A 21,429-nucleotide genomic window follows, 5' to 3' on the forward strand; every position below is an offset into this window, starting at 1 on the left:
ATTAGAATAGAGAATTACGAGCGGTGGCTCCGTACTAAAATAATACCAAATTTACCGCCTAATTCAGTCGTGGTAGTCGACAATGCATCGTATCATAACAAACAACTCGATGCCGCACCAACGTCCACCACTAAGAAAGCAGACATGCAAACCTGGCTCCAACAAAAAGAAATTAAATTTGATGAATCCATGCTAAAGCCGGAGTTATACAACTTAATAAAAAAATATAAAGAACAATTTAAGAAATTTAATATCGATGCTATATGGAACTGTTATATCATAGCCTTGCACCCTATGTGGCTGACATACTAGTACCTTCTGTTTAGTCAGCATTTCTCAACCGAGAGGTAAAATGAATAATTAAAATATGAAGCAGTTCGGTATCATCCTTCGTCGCGCACACACATTTGTTGGCTTTCATTATATCGTGTAATTAAATAAAGTTGTGAAAAAGTGAATTCATCTTTCTTTTTTTAAAATCCCAATTACTGGGATACTTCTAACAGAACGAAACAGGCCATGCGGTACTTCGTTTGCCTCCATATCACCCGGACCTTAATCCCATCGAAATGGCCTGGTCCCAAATTAAAGGATATGTCGCCAGCAAGAATGTAAGTTGGAACCTTGCACGGATAACTGACTTAATTAATGACAAAGTGAATTTAATGGGAGCAACAGAATGGTCGAAGTTATGCACCAAGGTAAAGGAAATAGAGGCCGATTACTGTAAAAGCGATCATGTGGTAGATATGATGACAGAAACATTTGTTATTCACGTAGGGGATGATGATTCTGAGTCAAAGGACGATGAGAGCTCAAGTGACGGAAGCGACGATGATGAAATGGCCACCTCTAGCACCAACACCGCGTCCTCATCTGGATTTCACGTCACCCATGACGATTTAATGGAAGGAGTTTCACCTTTACTTTAATTTTTTTAAACATTCTAGATTAAACATTTTAAACTGCACTCAACATGTTTTAGTTCTATTTACTATTCCATATATTTATAAATGTACCTAGCATTAATCAATATACGAAACGGCGAGCAAAAAGATCGTAAAAAAATAAAACAATAGGCCTAGTATAGTACTTGCGTGCGCGAAGTTACCCGCTCCACTTTCTCCAAGCGCTCTTTTTACGTGCCGCGGCCTGTACAGATGACGCATTTTTGGCATTGACGCTTTGTGACATTATTGAAACGTGTGAAGCAATAAATGAAAAACTAATGGTCTAAGATCCAGCCCTAAATCGTCCTGCACCGGGGTGATTAATGAACGAAACATATCCTGATCAATCGTGACCTGTGTAATTCTTGTATCTCCTGTTCGTTTTGTAATTCTCTATTTGTAAGATTAGCTTTTTAGTTTTAGTTAGTTTTTATAATATATATAGTTATAAATAGATTAAGGTTCTATATATTAATATAAATTTATCTTGTTTTTTATATAACTTCTGCACTTCTTGCACCCATCATTTTTTTTTTTAATTTATTTCTTTTCTTACTAGGGTTGCCTGGAAGAGATCGCTTGTTAGCGATAAGGCCGCCCGTTGCATGCCTTGTAATTTATATATATTGTGTTGTTTGTATTTCTTTAGCAACGAAGTATAAATAAATAAAAATAAATAAATAAATATTTTAAATGAAATTTAAAATATTAAAAAATAAATAAACAATGGGTTCGCTGAAAAATTCCTGGACAGGCTATATTAAATGATTGATTAAAAAATGATTTTTTATTAAAAATTGTACTGATGAGATTAATAAGAAAATCTTATACCAGCTGAAAGTATGAGACTTGCAGAATGTGCAATTGTTAGGTTCTTTATTTTTTTCCTGGACGGAAACAAGGTTCACAGGTATACATCAATAAATTTTATATCAATGTGAGCGCTGTTTTATTGCAAACACGTTGATATAAGGTTCACTGCAAAAATGTTGGTTCTAAGTGCGGTTCGCGAATTTCGACAATTTGAATTTTAGTCCGGCTGGGAACAGCCGGTCGATTCTGTTACAAATTCTCACTGCGGATTCCGCTCTCAAATCACTCCTGAAGGTGTCAGGTTACAATTTGGTATTCTGATAAACAACAACCGCGACAAAAGCGCCGCTCAAGTGAGATTGTTTACATTTGGAACTAAAATTTAAGACTCACATCACTTACGTTCAAAAAGTCTTAGTGTTTGGCATTCTGATAATACCATTTGACATCTCATGTGAATTAAAATCGGCAGTGAACTCGATTTTTACGTCAAATTAAAAGTTGCTTCTTCCTTGGTGATTTTGAGATTCACAAGCGAGTTTGCAACTTTTGAGTGTTGTTTTTTCATAAATAATACAAAAACAGGAGGTTTACTTGTATTTTAAGGTAAGAATTTTAAATAAAGTTAGTAAAGAAGCATTTTCTAAACAAAAATAAATTATCTTACTATATCATCACTATTCTAAAATAAACTTAATTTTGTTATTTTTGTACGGATGGCTCATTCCTTTTTATTATTAACGCTATTGAAAGAAGCAAATGATTTTGATAACTTATTGAGCCGCAGGCAGAGAGAAAAGATGAAACACACAATTAATTATACGCGAAGATGACTACGTTCGCCTCTTTCGTCTTACCAAACAATTAGTAGATGATGTGGAAGAAAACCTAGAATCAACTCTAAAAACCACCAAAACTTTAAACAGTAGAACTAAGGTTTGTTAATCATTTCAAAGTACTGAAATTAATTCTGTAACTATATTTATTTTTCTCTCTTTCCTCTGGTTTTTAGATATTGTGTACTTTGGCATTTCTTGCGAGTGGTTAATAATAGCTGCTAATATTTTTTCTTATGTCTCCCAACCTACAATGTCTCGGTGCATTCACGATGTGGTAGATGCTTTGTCTCATCCAGATATTGTAAGAAAATTTATTAGATTCCCTCAAAATTCTCAAGAAAGGCAATTGCTCAAAGAAAGGAACCTTGTATTAATATGTAATAAATTCTTGTCTTATACCTCATCTCATACAATTTATATGACCGCCATAGGTTTTCTTATTAACTTCACTTAACAAACAAGTGTCAATTGCACACTCCATGTATGTAAAAAATTTTTAAGATAGTAGCTTCAATTAGATGGAAGTATATTACACTCAGATTGTGAAATTTTGAAGATTATACATCTTTTATTGCATTAATAAATCCACACAAATTTGTTATTACTACAATTATGATTATTTTCAGATTTTACCAGAAGTTCAACATTAATGCAATGGTTGCATTGGATGTGTGGATGGGACTTTTGTAGCAATGATAAGGCCAAAAGAAGATGAAGAAAGATACTATTGCCGAAAGGGCTATCATGCTAGAAATGTTCAATTGGTGATTGCAATAAACAAAACCAGTCATATTTTTTATTTTTGCAAACAAAGTTAACAAAAAAATTGATTTCAGATAGTAGATGCAGATTTTAACATTTTGCATGTGGATGCATCATATGGAGGTTCTTTTCATGACAGTTTTATATTTAACAACTGTGTTATAAAAGAACATTTAGAAGCATTGAATGATTCTAATGAAACTGTATTTTTGCTTGGTATGTTATAATCCCATATTTTAAATTCCCTATTATATTATATTAAACATGATCATACTTTTTGAATTTAATTATAACAACCTGCTTTAACTCAATTATTTTTTTCATATTCTTTATTACAGGTGATAGTGCTTATTGTCAACGAGCATATATGATGGTTCCAGTGCCTAATGTTGCAAATGGATCCCCTGAAGCAACATACAATAAAGTACATGCTACTGCACGTAACTCTGTAGAAAGGCTAATAGGTATATTAATAGGTATATTAAAAGGACGATTTCGCTGCCCGTTAGTTCATCGAGTATTACATTACAGCCCTAATACTGTTGGGAAAATTACCATAGCCTGTTGTGTACTACACAATATTTGTAATCGTGCAGGGCTGATAGCTCCTGAATTATCGACTGAAGAACTTACAGAGATCATGCTTCAGGGACAATATCAATATCAAAGAGATGGTAATAATGAGGAGTTAGAGTTGGGTAGACTTGCAAGAGCTCGCTTAATAAGAACAATCTGGCACAACTCAAGACCAATTTAATAAAACAATAACTTTGCTTATATATTTTTTATATCAGTTTTTATATTTTTATTTACAATATTCGTATTTGTTAACAATTACACAATTTTTTAGAAGGTAATCACAAAGATAATTTTCAATTTTCTTATTGTGTGTTTGTATCAAAATATATTTCTATATAAATATTCTAGAGTTTTCTTTTTAATTCACAAACAAACTATTATATAGTTTTTATAAAGAAAAATCACTTGTGTGTAATCCCAGAGTTACAAGAAATAAATGTGTATTTACATATACAAGTAATCAGTATCTGTGTCCGATACACACTGTTTTGCTTGTATTATTAAAAAAAAAAATTAGAATTTGTAATTTAAATGTTTATTTTTTTATTCATTATTTATTGTGTGCACAACAAAAGTTTGTTGTACTTAATTACTTGTTAATTTTTTTAATCATTACTTAATTATTAATTTTGACTATTTATTAATTGCCATTGCAATTGTTTTGAGGGCTTCAACAATAGCATTCTGGCCTTTGATTATGGCCTCCTGGTTATTAGTAATAGTTTCTATTAAAACGGTATCCCTTATTGATTTTTGGTTAAGAAGATCTAAAATCTTTGTATCGAGGTTCAACCGCTGTTCCTCTATTCTTAAAAATTTTTCGGTGGTGCTATGCAGATAGTTGCGGCGTTGACTGGGATGTGATGGCTGTAACCTTAAACGCCTTCTTACTCGAGACTCGCCATATTCGCTGCCGCGACAACGAAGCCGACTAGGGGCTGTTACATAATTATACATTACTAGCGGATCCGACAGACGTTGTCCTGTCTATACGTCTTTAATTTGAAAATTTCAAACTGTTTTTAATAAGCTAAAACATTCTGGACCATTTTGATGAAAATTATAATTCAAATGTTATGACAATATCTAACGATCCAGCACATGGTCTACAATAACACAATGATAACAAAACTTTTGTTTAATTTGATCGCAGCACTAACTGTCGGGACAGACTAAAATTAAAATTCGAATATTATTTAAAATTTGACAGTGCGATGGTAGCGCCGTCTGTCGGATCCAATGTAAAACATTCCAAAATCAACAACCACTAATTAATTAAAAAAAACATTGTCCAGCGGACAAAATTGTGAATCTAAACCATTCTCGAATCTCCACGAACACACACAAAAAATTTCATCAAAATTGGTCCAGTCGTTTAGGAGGAGTTCAGTCACATACACACGCACACAAGAAATATATATATTAAGATGTGAAATGGGGACATCAAGTATTAAGTACAATATCCAAAAAAAAATATTCATCTTACTTGAGCCCCGAGAAGTTGGTTGGCGTTGTTCTGGAAAGTCAGAACTTCCAGCAACTGAGTTGACTAATGAATGTTGTGTGTTATCCTAAAATTTATTATTCAAAGATTTGTTAATAATATAACAATTATCTAAACATTCATATTGATGACAAACTCTATGTCATTCTTAATTATAAAACATCAGAGGTAAATGAATTTTTTTTAATATATTTCCAAGACTATCAATTTTTAGAAGGAATACATAGTAACTCACATTATTATTTTCAGCAATTGTCGGGTTTTCCCAAATATCTGGGTTAATGTTAGGTGTTGTACTTGGTTCCTAAAAGAAAATATATGATATAGGTACTATTATTTTAAATAAATCACAAAACTCAAATAGATATATGAGATGATTACATTAAATTCATACACACTTTATTATTTTCTACTTACAATTAAATATTCTTGTGCAATACTATGCGGTTGTGTAAAAATTCTAATACTGCCTGAGGAACTATTGGTTGGGTCCTGTGAGAAATATATATCAATGAGGACATTCAATAAAATATTTTAGTCATAAGCATTTTAGGATGTAGGTTTTCTTACAGAAAATGGATGAACTCGAAGCGAAGAATCTCCATTATAAAATCTTTCACCCCCCATTAAAGAAATAATCCGCTCTTCCCATTCAGTTAAGTGCACTATCTCTGCTATACCACCACCAGTTTGACGCCTTTCTCTATTCCTTATGGCAGCTTTTTTTTAACTGCACTCTTTTTATCACTGCAATACTATAAGCAGAAAATAGGGAAAATATTACATGCCTATATTTCAATTTAATGGTATTTACCAGACCTACAAAATTTAATGAATTTTTAACATACCTTTAACCATCTTTTCGGAGATTTAACACAGCCACTCCCTTCACTATTTAGTTTTAAAGTTAATTTGGACCACTCGGCGTGTGCATGCTCTCGAACTGAGGCTAGTTTTGAAAAACATTTTGCTAAACTAGGTTGATCTTCTAAAAATTTCAATAAAATTTCGAGCTGATTTTGCGAAGGATGGGTTCTTCTTTCCATACTTAAACTACAATTATACACTAAATTACCTAATTATAAATATCCTGAAAGAATTCAAACAAATAAGTGGAATTAATAGTAAACCAAACCCAAACGCTACGTAATATAATGTAAGATGAAACTTACACTTAACTATTTGCACTTAAAACACTTACACTTTAAATTAAACACCACCACACACACAACCACCATATATGGGAAACAGGATTTTTGCTTCTCTCTTAAAAACTCAGAGAATTATCTTTCTTTTAGTTAACCTTAATTAATCTTTAATTTCAACAAAACAAATATGAAATATTCGTTATTTGTTTACCAAATATTGAACAGTTAAGAATTTTAAATTTTGACAATTAACTCTTTTTATAAATAAAATGGGTTAATTGTCACGATATTCATAGACAACAACTCACTTAGTAAGTCATTAACCAACTCCCTTCACTCACAAAAACGAAAAATGAAATTGCTTAACAGAATACCGTGAGATTCCAAAAGTGAAGTAAGTGACGAAGGGAGCGCGGTTTGTGAAATGAGTTGCGATTTGAAATCACGGTTTAACAGAATCGACAGGCAGGCTGACAAAATCCGAGCTGAGTATCTCATGGGACAGAAAAAGATGCAGCAATAATAATAATCAGCGAATAAGAAACAACCAAACCAACACCTTGATTGCATTAACTGCATCGACTTAGCACTAAAGTTGGGACCAAAATTGTGTAAAAGTCTACCTGCTTTCCACGCATTCACAGGGTCTGATTATACTGCTGCATTTTATAATAAAGGAAAAGTGAGACCATTTAAAAAAAATTCCAAGAACGAGACGTACCAAACCATTTTTAAATCACTAACTGATGAAGCTGATATTTTCATTAATGAAAAAATGGATATTGTTCAAGAAATTACGGCAAAAATGTATGGCGTTAATTACTGCAAGAAATCGTATTTTTATAAAAAACTACGGTGTAAAGGAAAACAGCGAACAATTAAAAAAAAATTAAAAGTTTTGATTCAAACACTATACCACCATGCTGGATTTCACTACTACTAGAACTATGTGACATCAAAACGTGGATTGCGTACCAAGTGAAGCGATCTTCTGAGTAGTATTTTGCTAAACTCTTATGACATACTTTCTGTTCACGAGCACGCGTCGTTATCTGCACCGGCGGTAGTGGGGCGGCATGTTCCAGCTAGCAGTTGAAGAACCGGCGCACGGCGTGCGAATCGCATAATAGTTATTTATTCCCATAATATTTTTATAATACAACATTTAATCAGTCCAGGTTGTTTGATTGCTGCAAATTTTGTACATAAGCCATTTCATCTCCCGGACACTATCTTTTACGGAAACATGGTATTTATGGCATTTATAAAAACGAAATATTTGCCAATAGATGCGTGGTCTTGAGGTGTGACAAAGATTATGATAAAAGTAGACAGACCAATGGCGGAGGGGGTCCTATTTGCAGTGAATCGTAATATAAACGTAAGAGACCAAGTAGAATGGAGGCAATCGACTGAGGACATTTGGATTTGGCAATAACGTCTGGAGATAAAAAACAAAAAAATATCAACAATCTACACATCAAACAAAAAATAAAATAATTATCTTTATTTTTCAGTTATTAAAAATTTTCATAAATTTACGCTCTACTAAGTAAAGTTGGCTTTTTCAAGTTAGCGTAGGTAGTCTAAATTGTTGGTGTCGAAATGTAATAGGTGCAATTGACTGTACTCATATTAGAATAACCAAAGTACAAGGACCTAGTGGTCAATATTATATAAATCGGAAAGGATACAGTTCCTTAAATGTTCAAGTTGTGTGCGATGCAACAAAGATTATGAATATCATTGACTCACGGATTTTCAATGAAAGCCAATTGTTCGAGCAAAAACTTGTTCGAGCGGGAACAATTTCATGGCAGGCTACATGGAGGCTACTATAGGAGACTCTGGCTATGCTAGCACTCCTTATTTATGAACACCAATACTCCAACCACTCATAAAGAAGAATCATACAATTATGCCCATATCAGAACTCGTAATAGCATAGAGATGTTTTCGTGTATGGAAAAACAGATTTAGGTGTTTATTGTCGGGATTTAGAACAACATTGATAGATAAGGTCGTATAATATTTCTAAAAAGTTGCTGTAAGAAAAGCAATAAACAAAAGCATTGAATAACCGTTCATCCTGTTTCAGTTTTACTCAGAATTCACAATTCTACATAACTTTTCTTCTTTCTCCCAATTAATACAGCGTTCTCTTTTATTACTAATCATTGCAATGTCGTATGAAACTGGTTATGAATATGATAATAAAAACAAAACGGTTTAAAATTAACACAAATGTAACCGTCAAACTGACAGAAACACAGTTAACATAGACAAGTTTCTGTTCTTTTCATAAGATTATCTATGAAATGCGACGTTGCCGGCTTGTGCATATGGCATAACGAAGGAATACACCAACGTAATGACGAGTTTATTTGTACGAAATTATTATGTCCTTATTCTTAGCTTATTCTAATCATAACTATTCCTAGTAAAAGGTTAGAATAAGTCCTTTTTTATTTGTGCGACTGAAGAAATGCAAATGAGTCTTCGTAGGATACATCCCAGCCTCCAGAGCAACGAATATCCTCCAAATCGATTGCCGATTTATGCTCAGGTGCCAGTACTTATCATATGCAATCTTGACCCTGATCACAGCCTCATTGGGTGACTAATCATATAAGCCTCGAAAGAGTTGGTGAATACTTTGATACATTTGGACGTAAACCTATTGAAGCAATAGAAGGGTTTTTAGGAGAAATTCTTGCATGTGGAGGTACAATAGCGTTACGGTTCAGGATTATATATCGCGGTGTGTGGAGAGTACTGTTTCGTATATGTATATTACAAGTTCAGGGGGATGAGATTAGAAGACTTCCATTTCACATTAACTCACTGAATAATGATATGGTGCTAGTAAATTTGTGTAGAAATGAACAAAAGCTATCGATTGTATATAGAACCTTAGTGCAAAATGGTGACACTGAATGTTATACGTTATAGTAACAATATAATTATATAAACATTTTTGGAAACGGCTTCTAAGAAGAATCTAATGGTACCAAAACCGTATGGCCGAGTCAAACAGTGCCGGGAACGTAAAAGAATAAATGGGGGTACATCGGCAGCTGGGCCGGTTGAAATTATGCAAGTGGATAATGAAATCACTTCTATATCATTCTGTCTTCTTTGCCGATGAGTAGGGATGCCAACAGGCTCGAATTTAATGACTTGGAATAAGTGATACCATGATGATCTTATGTTCCAAAATAAACGTATTTTTTTTTATTTGACATAGACAAACCAACAGACTGTGTTTAAATAAGAATAGGCAGACTCCGCTGGGAGATGATGATGTAAATTAACATAATATTGTTTTTTACATAATACATATTTTTATTTTTAAATATGTTTCCTTTAATCTAGAGAATTAATTACATCACTCTCAATTTAGTGAAACCTATTTTGGATACATCCAATGTGTTTATTTTTAACTTTATTTTTATTGTAAAGATGTATCTGTTTTGTTTCCAAATAACTAAATAAATGAAGGAACTAAATCCGACGGCCTAAAATTATCAAACACATGGCATCCAATAATCAGTCATAAAAAAAATATAAAAATAAAGAGTCATAAAAATTACAAAAAAATGCGACAATATCACTCCCTGAAAATGTCCAGAATATTTACTAATACGGAAATTCTCCACTGGATGCTTATATGTTCGGATCCTGTTGTGACTATTCACAGGCCAAAACCCAAGAAACGAGGAGAAAAATTTAATGACTTTGTTGTAGGAATGCTACGAACCCCTACATATCTATATAGCAAAGAAATGGATGATAAAGACAGTGAAGACTCCGATGATGATGTGGACGATCAAGATTAGTATGTAGCATAGAATATAATTTAGGGATATTTGATTTGTATTAAGAACAAAAAATAAAGATTTTGCACTGACTTTTTTATTAATATTATCATCTCAAAACTATACTTACCTATAACTATATAATTTTATAATAACTATGATACCTTCTAATAGTTATTATTAACCATAATTAGACCTAAACATAGTTAGATCGTAAAAAAGTTACATTATATTTTTGGCATCGTAAATTGGTAATATGGCCTTGTGGACTGGCTCTTATAAAGGCGCCCGGAAAATGTTTCAGGAACGCCATCGCCTGCCTCGCATCTCTCCAACTCGCCACAACAACAGCAACCATACAGCCAATAGATAACCATAATGGTATTCTGGTATTAACAGAAGCAATTATAAACCTATTGTTTCTTAATATAAAGTAATAAAATTAGGTTTTTAATTTTTTTTTTTCAATTTCTTACTTCAGACCTCATAATAATATATTGTTGTAAATTTAATATAAAAATACAATCTTTATAATAAATATTAGTTTCCATACTAAACAACGATACTAACTTCATCTCATATCCAAGTTCACTCATTCACAAGATTTAAAATAAAAATATTTTGTCGAATTTCACACTTACACCAATCTAACTAACTACAACAATTTCAATTTGATTCCACCTCCATTTGGTTAAATAACCAATTTCTTGATGACACTGGAAGAAACTAGCGTTTAAGGTACAGGCTAGGCCTAGTTTAAACGCTAATACTCATAGATGTATATTATATATAAGGTTGACCACAATGAATGTTGTAATATATGTAATGTAGTATTTGTTTTTGGGTCAAATAAAGAAACTTTTTATTTAATTATTTTTTTATTATTATTAATAGCTCAATATCAGATCGACACCTATCACTTAGCAGTCATTTATAATACAACAAAAATTAGAGATATATAGCAATTATTATACACTAAAGTTGAAACAAAATAGTTCAGTAGACTAAAACAATATTTTTAAACAAATAGATTACCTTATAGACAACATAGAAAATAAGTTACTTTATTTAGGATTTAATAAATTAGGTTTCAAGTCAAGTTACCGCCAGAGACGTGGCTTAATAAACGGATTAGGTTCAGTTATAAAATCTATCACAGGAAACCTTGACCAAGATGATGCTATCAAACGATAACGAAATAAGACTAATAAAATCGTCAATAAATAACAATAAAGTAAATCAGCGCAAGAGCACAAATATAATGCAAAATTTCATGAAAGATTACGAAAATAATCTAAACATAATTAAAAGTAATCAAAAGAAAATCTACAGGTCAATAGATAGATACTCTGCACAAAGGAATTCGAAACCAATTTCTTAACAGTAACTATATTCAATCAAATTGAAAGCTCACTTCAGCAACTTTACGATAGACTAGAAACCCTAGAAAATGCCATAACATTCTCGCACTTAGAAAAAATGCACCCTAGTATAATCGATGTTTCGTAAATTAACGGTAATTAAGTGTTCGACCCAAAATATTAACAATATTCATTTGTGGGAAAAAGCCATCAAAGTAAAAGCCTATAGCACTAACGAAACACTAAACTTTATTCTGGACCTATAGTGGCGGAACAGTCATATAACCTCCTACACCTATATTCTATCACTGATAATAACAACACTATCCTCATACCCAAAAATCCTTACCTTATCTTGGGAAATAACGAGTTTGCATACCCCCACGAACCCTGTAGCAGAATAACAGAAAACGAAGTAATCTGCAAGCATCTTGAATGGGAAACCTTATTTCACTCCAACGATTGCATAGCTCAACTAATACAACATCAGGAGCCGCATAACTGCACTTATGCAACAGCAAGTTACGAAAATAACATCATTCAACAAATCAAAGATAACAGCTGGATAGTAATAATGAAACAAGAAGAAGTTATAAAAACCATCTGCAACAAGGATATTCAATACCAACGAAATAAAGGTGTTTTCCTAATAACAACCGACAGTAACTGCAAAATTCAGATTCAAGACAGAATCTTAGCAACTCATCAGAGATACATCAACCTTAGAGAAACCATACCATTACCCCGAGCATACCAAACACCATACGTGGCACCAATTAAATTAAAACTAGACAACCTAAAGGATGCTATAAAAAATTCGGAAGAAATCAACATCCCGGAAGAAGACATAATAACCATACCTACAATACCTAGCTGGCCATCTATAACGATGTATGCCTTAGTACTCCTCACTGGAATTGGAACAGCAGTTTACAAGTTCTGGTGGAAACCTAGATCGGCGATAATCACGGCTCAACACCAACCTGAACCTGAAGAAGTCCAGCTTCGGTCGCAGCCATCATTACGCCCCCATCTTAAGGGGGGAGGAGTTATGTCCTCATAACAAGGTCACTACATAAGGACCACCTTTGTTACTTAGAATAATTAGGTAATACGGTTACTGTACACATTACTTCCTGGTATTTGTCAGGAAGCCATCATGATTAAGATAGAACCCTTTGTTTAGTTAAGTATAGGAGATAAGTCTTGATGTAAGTTTAAATAATAAAAGTCAGTCTTGCTTTGTTATTTAAGCAGAAAACACCTACAACTTGTTTTTTTAAAAACCCTTTCGCCTTCGCTCACTACCTAACTCGATCCGCACATTTTTCTTTAGTCGTTTTACAGACTTAGTTGGGTAGCGTTAGATGCATTTTCATATATATACTGTACTGTTTGTCAATAGTTACATCCTCCATTTAGATTTTTATAGTAAGTGTTTTGTCCGTGTTCGTGAACTATTATTGTAAAGCAAGGTACAGCATCAGTCTAACCTCTCTTTGTTCCCAAACTAACAATTTCTCCATCCTTACGGCTGACGTCATTGTGTGCCTTTCTTCTAGGACTTATTTTAGTATAAGATTATGTATCGACGGCCTCCGAACCGTTCTTTGTGGTACAATATCTTATTTAAAAATAGACATGCTGGTATAGAAAGTATATGTTATATATACATTGCACTTCCTTTGCCCCTCATAACTAATACCGGTATCCCTCTCACGCAACACCGTATTAAAAGAAGATGGACAACTTAAACCAGCAGCTTTGATGGGAATTCTAAATTAAATTCACAACAAGAAGAATTTCAAGAATACATTAAAAATGATTCAGGGTCTACTATTTCCCCGTCTATACTAGAAGGGAGTGCCAATTTAATGAAAGATTTTTTGATTTTCAAGCCGACCAACAAATAATATTCTATTTAATTTACTAATTATCAGTCCAGTTACAGACAATATCTGTGTTCAGTTTATGTTTCCACCATACAAACTTCTACTATTAAGATTATTTATACAATAAATAAATAAATAAAAAAAAAATGCTTTTGTAGTAATGTCCTTGATTTGAAAAATAAATGTTAAATTGAAAAATAATATACCTACTGTGTTTTTACTCACCTTGATCAAATGTTTTAAGCATTTGCATATAGCTCGATTCAGTGCGCGTACGAAATAATATACTCCGTAGATCAACTACGTAGAGTACGCGGAGTAATTTAAGACTTGTTTACCTATATTAATAAAGATATTTTTGTTTGTTTGTTTCATAGACTTTTAAGTTTAATCAACAATTCATAAGAACCGAGGACATCGGACCTCACACGGCGCATCCAGAAATCTATAACTAAAGGTATAACCATCGTCGAAATGATGTAAGTTACACATTTCTTAACGATAGTTACTTACCTATGTGTTACCCAATCATACAAAATTTTCCATCCTAGGAAAAACCGGGGAATCGAAGCCCCAAGTCTTGCCTCTCGCATCGAGTTGGGAGGTCGCAACAGACGTCTAGATTAGATTATTTAAAAGATACTTTAGAAGTGCATCTGGCGCAGGACAAGACACGCTTTAAGAAATTCACGGCCAACCTTCAGTAATAGAATTCCAGGGAAGAAATATATCCGGAGAAGATTTAACGTCCAGAAAATAGTCCTTGGCGTCGAAGTTCGAAAAATGGTCGATCACGTTGAGATTCGGAACAATGAAAAGGTAAAATCTGATTTCGCCGCGACCTCTATCATGAAAGACTGTAAAGTAAAAAAAAATCAATTTTTCGCATTCAGTTTTAAAACTTGTGACGAATATAAAAATAATCCACCGAATGCGATGTTAAGAACGACGAGTTTGCTGCCATTAATGAAAGCTTTGCCTCGTATCGTATCGAGCGATCAATATCAAATTATTAACGATGAGTGGCGTCAAATACAGTCTGTTGAGCAGACATCGACGTAAAAATCCAGTCGATATCTTTGGGCAAAATAATATAAAAACACAAAACAATAAACACTAAAACGCGTAATAAAATGGTGATTCCCACTGTACACGATGTGCTCTCAGCTAAACAACGAGTTAAAAATAAAAACATAAGAATACAGTCGGATGAACAAAGCGTTAAGCACTGTCAAAAACTCCACGTTTTGCATCGTGACGTGGATTCGGAAGAATAAGGGCCAGTTTTTTGATCCATAGTTAACTCAACTAAATTATTTAGGTTAAATATCGTAACTATTAGTCAAAAATCAGCAAAATGCGTTTTTTGATCCGTGGTTAGAGTAACTCATGGTCAAATATCTAACCATTAGTCAAAAAAGTTTACTCAGTATAGGAGGGTTAAACAAGATGGCCGCTGGTTATTCATATAGTAACAACTGTTTGTCACAGAAATCAAGTTGTGACAAATACGTTTATTATCTACTATCTAGTGATGAATTTAAACATAGATACTTTGATGTCGATAATTCTTGAGAAGACGATTGTATTATATTAGAATATGTGTAAATGAGAACACCAAAAATATTTAGGAAATGCCATTTACCGCTAGAAACCTGGGATGATGTAGATTTTTGTCACGATTACCGTCTATCGAAGGAAACAGTGCTCTGGATTGTCCCTGAAATTGGGAATGTTCTTAAAACGCCCACCCTCAGGTATGTACATAGTACCTAATAATACCTTCATTCTTGTCTTTTTTGCTTCTAGGTACTTGAAATACAAAAAATACAAAATTTCTTAAATGAGTTTATATTCCAGGAATTGAAAACCCCTTGAGCAAATGCTGCTTACATTGCGGTTCTACGCCACAGGAACTATGCAACAATGCTCTGCAGATCTATTGGGAGTGCCTAAATGCTCTGCGTCTAAAATCATCCAGTGTCCCCAAAACAATTTGCATAAAGCTAAAATATTTTATTGAAATGCCACGTAATGCAGAAGAGCTTCAAAAAATTGTGGGAAATTTTTATAAAATTGCTGAGTTTCCTAGTGTCGTTGGTGCAATTGACTGCACTCATTTTCGCATCCTCAGTCCTGGTAATCAAATTCTCATGCATAAATTTATTTTCTTTTTTTTTAACGGTGCCCTTACGTCAATACACTACTTCTTCAAGTGTTTCCTGTTATTATTACTTGTTATCTATCTCTTACTTATACATGAGTTTGTGTTTTAAGTATGTAGTTGCAAAGTATTAAAGTGATATAGTGATTTTAAAGTGTGTTAAACTGTGTCAGTGACAACTGTGTACCGGATAACGTACTTAATACGAATCGTTGTCATCCAAATTCGATAAATTGTATTTCTTTTTCAATTCCTACGAATAAATAGTGTAAAATAAGTAAATTAAATAAACGAGTATCTATTGCAATACAAATAATCTCGCCACCTATTCTAACTTTATCAATCTTTGATTCTTAGTCAAGTTCTGTAATTTAAATCATAAATAATGACTACTCGCAGTGCCAAGAGTCGCCAGTTGGAAAGGCAACTCCAACTCGCGCTCCAAGAACTCAAAAAGTATAAGGAGCAGTGAGAACTATTAATTGTCGAAAGGAATGTCAACGAAATTGAGACTTTGAAGGTCATTAATAGAAATACTTTCCTTAAAGCTGAGATAATAGTTTCTCTCTTTGCTTGGAGGCTCAGGAGGAAAGAGACCGGCTAAAAAGACAAACAGGCAACTATTCAATAAGCTAGATGTTGGTTTTGTTTCAGGGGGTGATAATGGAGAGCACTTTAGAAATAGGCAGGTTACCTTCTCCATAAACACCCAGGCAATCGTTGATGCCGAACTACGAAGAAGGGATTTAGTCACAAGGTGGCCGGGCTCAGTGCATGACAGCACCATATTTAACAATAGGAGGGTGAAAGTTATCATGGATCAGCTAGATAAGTGATGTCTTTTGGGAGATCGCGAATATCCCTTAAAAAATATCTATCAACACCATTGGGTGATCCCCTAACAGCAGCTGAAAAACTGTATAACAAAAACCAAATTAGAACCAGAAATGTGGTGGAGAGACCATTTGGAGTGTAGACGGTTTTCCTGCATAGGCTCACAATCAAGAGTGGCTTTAAAAAATGTCCAGCCTATCATTGTTAGCGCTGCAATATCTGCCAAAAGACAATGGAAATTCCACACTTCACCTTTCGATACAAGAGCATCTAGCTTTCCCAGAAACGCCCAATGAACATGAGTACAGACAGCAGTTCATACAAACCTATTTTGCTTCATTACTAGCTACAGAACCACAGTAAATAATTAAGTATATTAATAAATAATATTAATTAATTGTTAGCACTGCAATATCGCATAATATATGCATAGAAAAGAGGGAATATCTGCCAAAAGACAATGGAAATTTCACACTTCACCTTCCGATACAAGAGCATCTGGCTTTCCCGGAAACGGCCAATGAACAAGAGTACGGACAGCAGCTCATACAAACCTATTTTGCTTCATTACTAGCTACAGAACCACAGTAAATAATTAAGTATATTAATAAATAATATTAATTAATTGTTAGCACTGCAATATCGCATAATATATGCATAGAAAAGAGGGAATATCTGCCAAAAGACAATGGAAATTTCACACTTCACCTTCCGATACAAGAGCATCTAGCTTTCCCGGAAACGCCCAATGAACAAGAGTACAGACAGCAGCTCATACAAACCTATTTTGTTCATTACTAGCTACAGAACCACAGTAAATAATTAAGTATATTAATAAATAATATTAACTTCTTGAAACGCCTGAATTTAGAGCTTTGTTACATCATATTTTTGATGAAACATCAGAAAATGATGGTTGTACTACTGGTAAAGACAAAGAGTCGCCAAGCTGTAATTTACTCAAAGACAAAGATATCAACATGAATGTTGCGGGTCCTCCACGGACCCCAATTCTAGATTCGCCTAATTTTACTGCTGATATCTCCATATCTGCTCCACTATTAGTAGAACCTTTGTTTTCTGTGACTTCCACTGACAGTCAACATTTTAATGACGAAGATTGTACTCCTGTTTCATCATCTTGAGATTTTGAAGATAGTTTGAAATATTCTGAAGAAGCTTTAGCACCGGTTTCTCATGAAGCCACAAGTATACTACCAACCACCCAGCTGCTAGAGTTGGAGCAGATATCATTTACCAAAACCAAAGGGAGTTATTTCCACCTGAATTTGATGACGATGAAGGACCTAGTAAATTGTATGACGGCGTCACTGAACAGGAACTAGAAAATTCAGTCAACTCCCGTGATGTGTTGGAGTCTCAACCAGAAATGCCTTTCACAACTGAAGATATTTTACAGGATCTCACACCAAGAGGATGTCATATGTCATACTTGCTCTGGTTTCAGATCAATATTGAAATGTCGAATAAAATGTCAGCTGCTTCATATTTTTGATAAGGTTTAAATATTTTTTTAGATTTTCTGATTAATCCCATGCTGAAAGTTGCCCCAATATTTTAACAGATTATTTATTTGTATTGATTGATATAATAAAAAAATTACATTATGAAGACAAGATTGCACTTGACCCCTGTCGTCATAGTCATTGATAATAATGCTGATAGTACTACTGACGCTACTGATGTCGTGGAAGCCGTGGAACAAAAAATCTCAAGAAAGAGAAAAATAGCCCTGGAAAGTAGCAGAGAATAGCGAGGAAAAATAAAAGAGAGGCTGGTGAAGAATATGTAAATATTAAAGGAAAGAATTGTCCAGCAAAACGGGTCCAAGCTGGATGTGACCAAAAGTGACCATAAAACTGCTCAGCCAATTTTTCAGAACAAGAGAGGACTAGAAGACGGCGTTTTATTCATTAAACGATGCTTCGAAAACTAAATATTATAACAAATTTCATGTAGGGTACACTCGCAAAGGAAAAGAACGACAGCAGAAGAAAGTTCTCATTCGAATACTTTTTGTTGAAAAATGAGCAAAAGACGAAGGTGTGCCAGAAGTTTTTTTGTGGTACTTTGGATATATCGGCAAAAAGAATATTATATTATTTTCACAAATTACTGAAGGCGTCAAGCGGTTTTACCGGTGTAACAAAGTGAAATATCGGCCGGCAATTCAATGTTCCGCGACAGTTTATCTACTATTTGATGCCTCAAGTGATGACATAATATTATTTTGCTATGAAAAATGTCATGATCATGACAATATTGAATCCCGGTCTACAAGTGGATTAAATGAAGCGACAAAAAGTGAAATAACTAAACTTTTTGAAATGCGTCTAAAACCGAAGTCTATTTTGAAGAATTTGAGCAAGAAAGAAGGTCTGATTCAGCCGACTATGTTACAATTATGTAATATCTTAATATGTTACAAACTACAGTACCATTACATTCCAAGTCTCCCTCAACATAGAAATGTGTATATAAATGTATTATACATCTTGTTTTCCAAATTTACATGTCACAATTTTTTTATATACTATTATACAGATATATAAGTAAATCCTGAAATAATAAATGGGTCGGAATTTACCCACTGATTCCAAATGTTTTCACACATCAATATTTTCTGGCAATTTCATTGGTGGCTCAAGTATTAGAACAAATAACTAAAAACCAAGTCACAAATATCCAGAATATTGTCTGACAGTATGGCTATAATTCCAGAACATAAATCTCATTTGGCATTTTCTTCAAATAAGTATCAATGCTCTGAATCTGTTTTAACACCTCCTTCCTTCCTTCATCCTTGTCCAATGGAAACAAGTAGAACAACAACAATTGGAGGAGGCCTTTGCCACCTGGCAAACGGACAGGCAAAAATGGAAAAAAGGAACAATTTACGAAAAAAAATAAAGAATATGCTGTCATGTCCGATAAAAGGCTATTATATATGTTATATATATGTATATCCTTGTCCAATATAGCAAACTAACAAATTATACAAGAATAAATACCCCATGATAATACACCTGACACCTGCAAAATGGATTGGAATTTGAAAGAGACTTGGAAGAAAAATCTCACAGCAAATGAACCCATAATATTACTTCACTATCTGGTCAAAGTAACAGTATCTTTTGGAATTATATACAGACTTAAACTTCAAAATAGAAGAGCGTCATAGAGCAATATTTCATTTTTAAAAAGAACTTTCTTTTGCCCTCTTAAACTTAAAAAGGTAAAGGTTGATAATTTTTATAGACAATAGGAGGAATGTAAATTAAATAAACCTACATATTTAAGAAGTATAATTACACATTACATATTTACAGAATATATTAACATATAGCAATAAATTTGAAGTAACTGAAGCCAATAGGTTTAAATACCTTTATTCTTTGAACAAACCAAACCAAAAACAAGAGTAAAGTATGTAAATGCAGTGAAAACATATCCTCAACAGTCATCTTTAGAATGTCAAATCAAATGGCTAGGGATTATACTCCCTGAAAAGAACACAGAACATGCACATGGTAGACAGAGGTTGGAACACTTCAGGAATCCACCCATTTGGAATGTTCCACTCTTTAAGAACTTAACTAGACTGAACTAGTTCTGACAATTTTTTACAAAACAAATAAAAACGTTTCTCACATGATCTGTTTTGATTTTTGATTGATTTAATCCAAGGTAATCAATCAAGTTAACACACAAAGGACGTTTCGCCTTTCGGTATCTTGCAATATTGAGATTTTTTTGCAAAATGAAGGATATTACAAAACTGACCACATTCAAGGATAAACTTTCCAATAACGACCAACGATTTGAAGCCCAATATTTTTTAGTAGATGTATTCACTAAAACAAAGCGTTTTACTAAGTTTTAAGTTGCGAAAACTTACGCTTTATGAGATACATTTATTTATATTTTGCAATTTCCATACAATTTGGAAGTTGGAACACAACGCCACGCCATGACCATAAATTTGACAATTTTTTTTACGCCCATGGCGCAAGCTATGGTCTTTCGACCATACCGCCTAGACTTTCAAACACATACATAATTATTATTGATATCAAACGTCAATCACTTCATGTTTCAATTAGTAAAGGGTTCCGAAAAATTTGAAAGTATCGATACTACTCATAATATGGACCAACGATTGTTATATATTAATATCCAAAAAGTACCCTAAATCGAATCAGAGCATCCCACTATCCACGTGGTTGTGCCTGAGCTACCCCAAGAGTGTAAGGTGGGGTTAAAACAGGGGGCTAGTCCTCCCTTCTCACTCTCTGCCCCCCAAAAAACTTGTCAAGTAACGCTGTCTGTGTAAAAAAATGTCGCTGAAGTGCGGCTTCGTCTGGCAATATGAGTTTATTGTCTGAATTTCTTTAAAAAAAAAGAGTAATGGTAAAAAAATTGCTAATAATTAATGTCGTGTTTTCACGATAAGTCTCACAGGGAGAAAAGGGTAATAGGTGTGAAAATAAAATATCATTATTTTAAGAATTACAAGAATCTTGCCACGGTGCATTTCGTTAGTCCCAATATCGTAACAGACTTCTTTTACGCTTTCACCAAAATATCGCCTCAAAGCATCTCGGTTCTAACTATTATTTTTATGAGTTTTAGTTTTAGTTAGAGTTTAGAGAACTGTTAATTTCCGTTGATAAGTTTTTTTTACGGTTATTTTGTCTTGAAAACACAATTAAACTTAAGAGTCCCACTATAAACAATATAACGT

At 33.5% G+C, this 21,429-nt stretch overlaps 2 protein-coding genes, 1 long non-coding RNA gene and 1 pseudogene across 4 annotated transcripts; 3 read left to right on the forward strand and 1 right to left on the reverse strand.

The window, feature by feature from the left end:
• Positions 1–3: 3 nt before the first annotated feature.
• LOC111002536 lies at positions 4–968 on the forward strand (the record flags this gene model as incomplete). The annotated part of the gene is made up of 3 exons (XM_045633846.1): positions 4–311; positions 444–453; positions 507–968. Coding segments are annotated over 3 exons (744 nt in total), but the record flags the coding sequence as incomplete, so codon positions are not given.
• Positions 969–2,438: 1,470 nt separating this feature from the next.
• LOC110997001 lies at positions 2,439–4,173 on the forward strand. Its single transcript, XR_006751053.1, has 4 exons — positions 2,439–2,699; positions 3,229–3,366; positions 3,439–3,580; positions 3,703–4,173. It is a non-coding gene; the product is annotated as an uncharacterized LOC110997001 (long non-coding RNA).
• A 95-nt stretch (positions 4,174–4,268) lies between these two features.
• LOC110997007 lies at positions 4,269–6,655 on the reverse strand. 2 transcript variants are annotated; one of them, XM_045633818.1, is made up of 6 exons: positions 6,296–6,655; positions 6,018–6,202; positions 5,865–5,939; positions 5,683–5,751; positions 5,430–5,514; positions 4,269–4,881 (listed from the first exon to the last, which is right to left on the reverse strand). In XM_045633818.1, exons 2-6 carry the CDS (start codon positions 6,072–6,074, stop codon positions 4,577–4,579), a joined length of 591 nt encoding a protein of 196 aa, XP_045489774.1. In that variant the 5' UTR covers positions 6,075–6,202; positions 6,296–6,655; the 3' UTR covers positions 4,269–4,576. The 2 variants fall into 2 exon arrangements, with proteins under 2 accessions (XP_045489774.1, XP_045489775.1); XM_045633819.1 differs by having other exon boundaries at positions 6,018–6,655.
• Positions 6,656–15,398: 8,743 nt separating this feature from the next.
• LOC123690386 lies at positions 15,399–16,960 on the forward strand (annotated as a pseudogene).
• Positions 16,961–21,429: the final 4,469 nt, after the last annotated feature.

This window comes from Pieris rapae, chromosome 24 (genome assembly GCF_905147795.1).
Source record: "Pieris rapae chromosome 24, ilPieRapa1.1, whole genome shotgun sequence".
Lineage (NCBI taxonomy): Eukaryota > Metazoa > Arthropoda > Insecta > Lepidoptera > Pieridae > Pieris > Pieris rapae.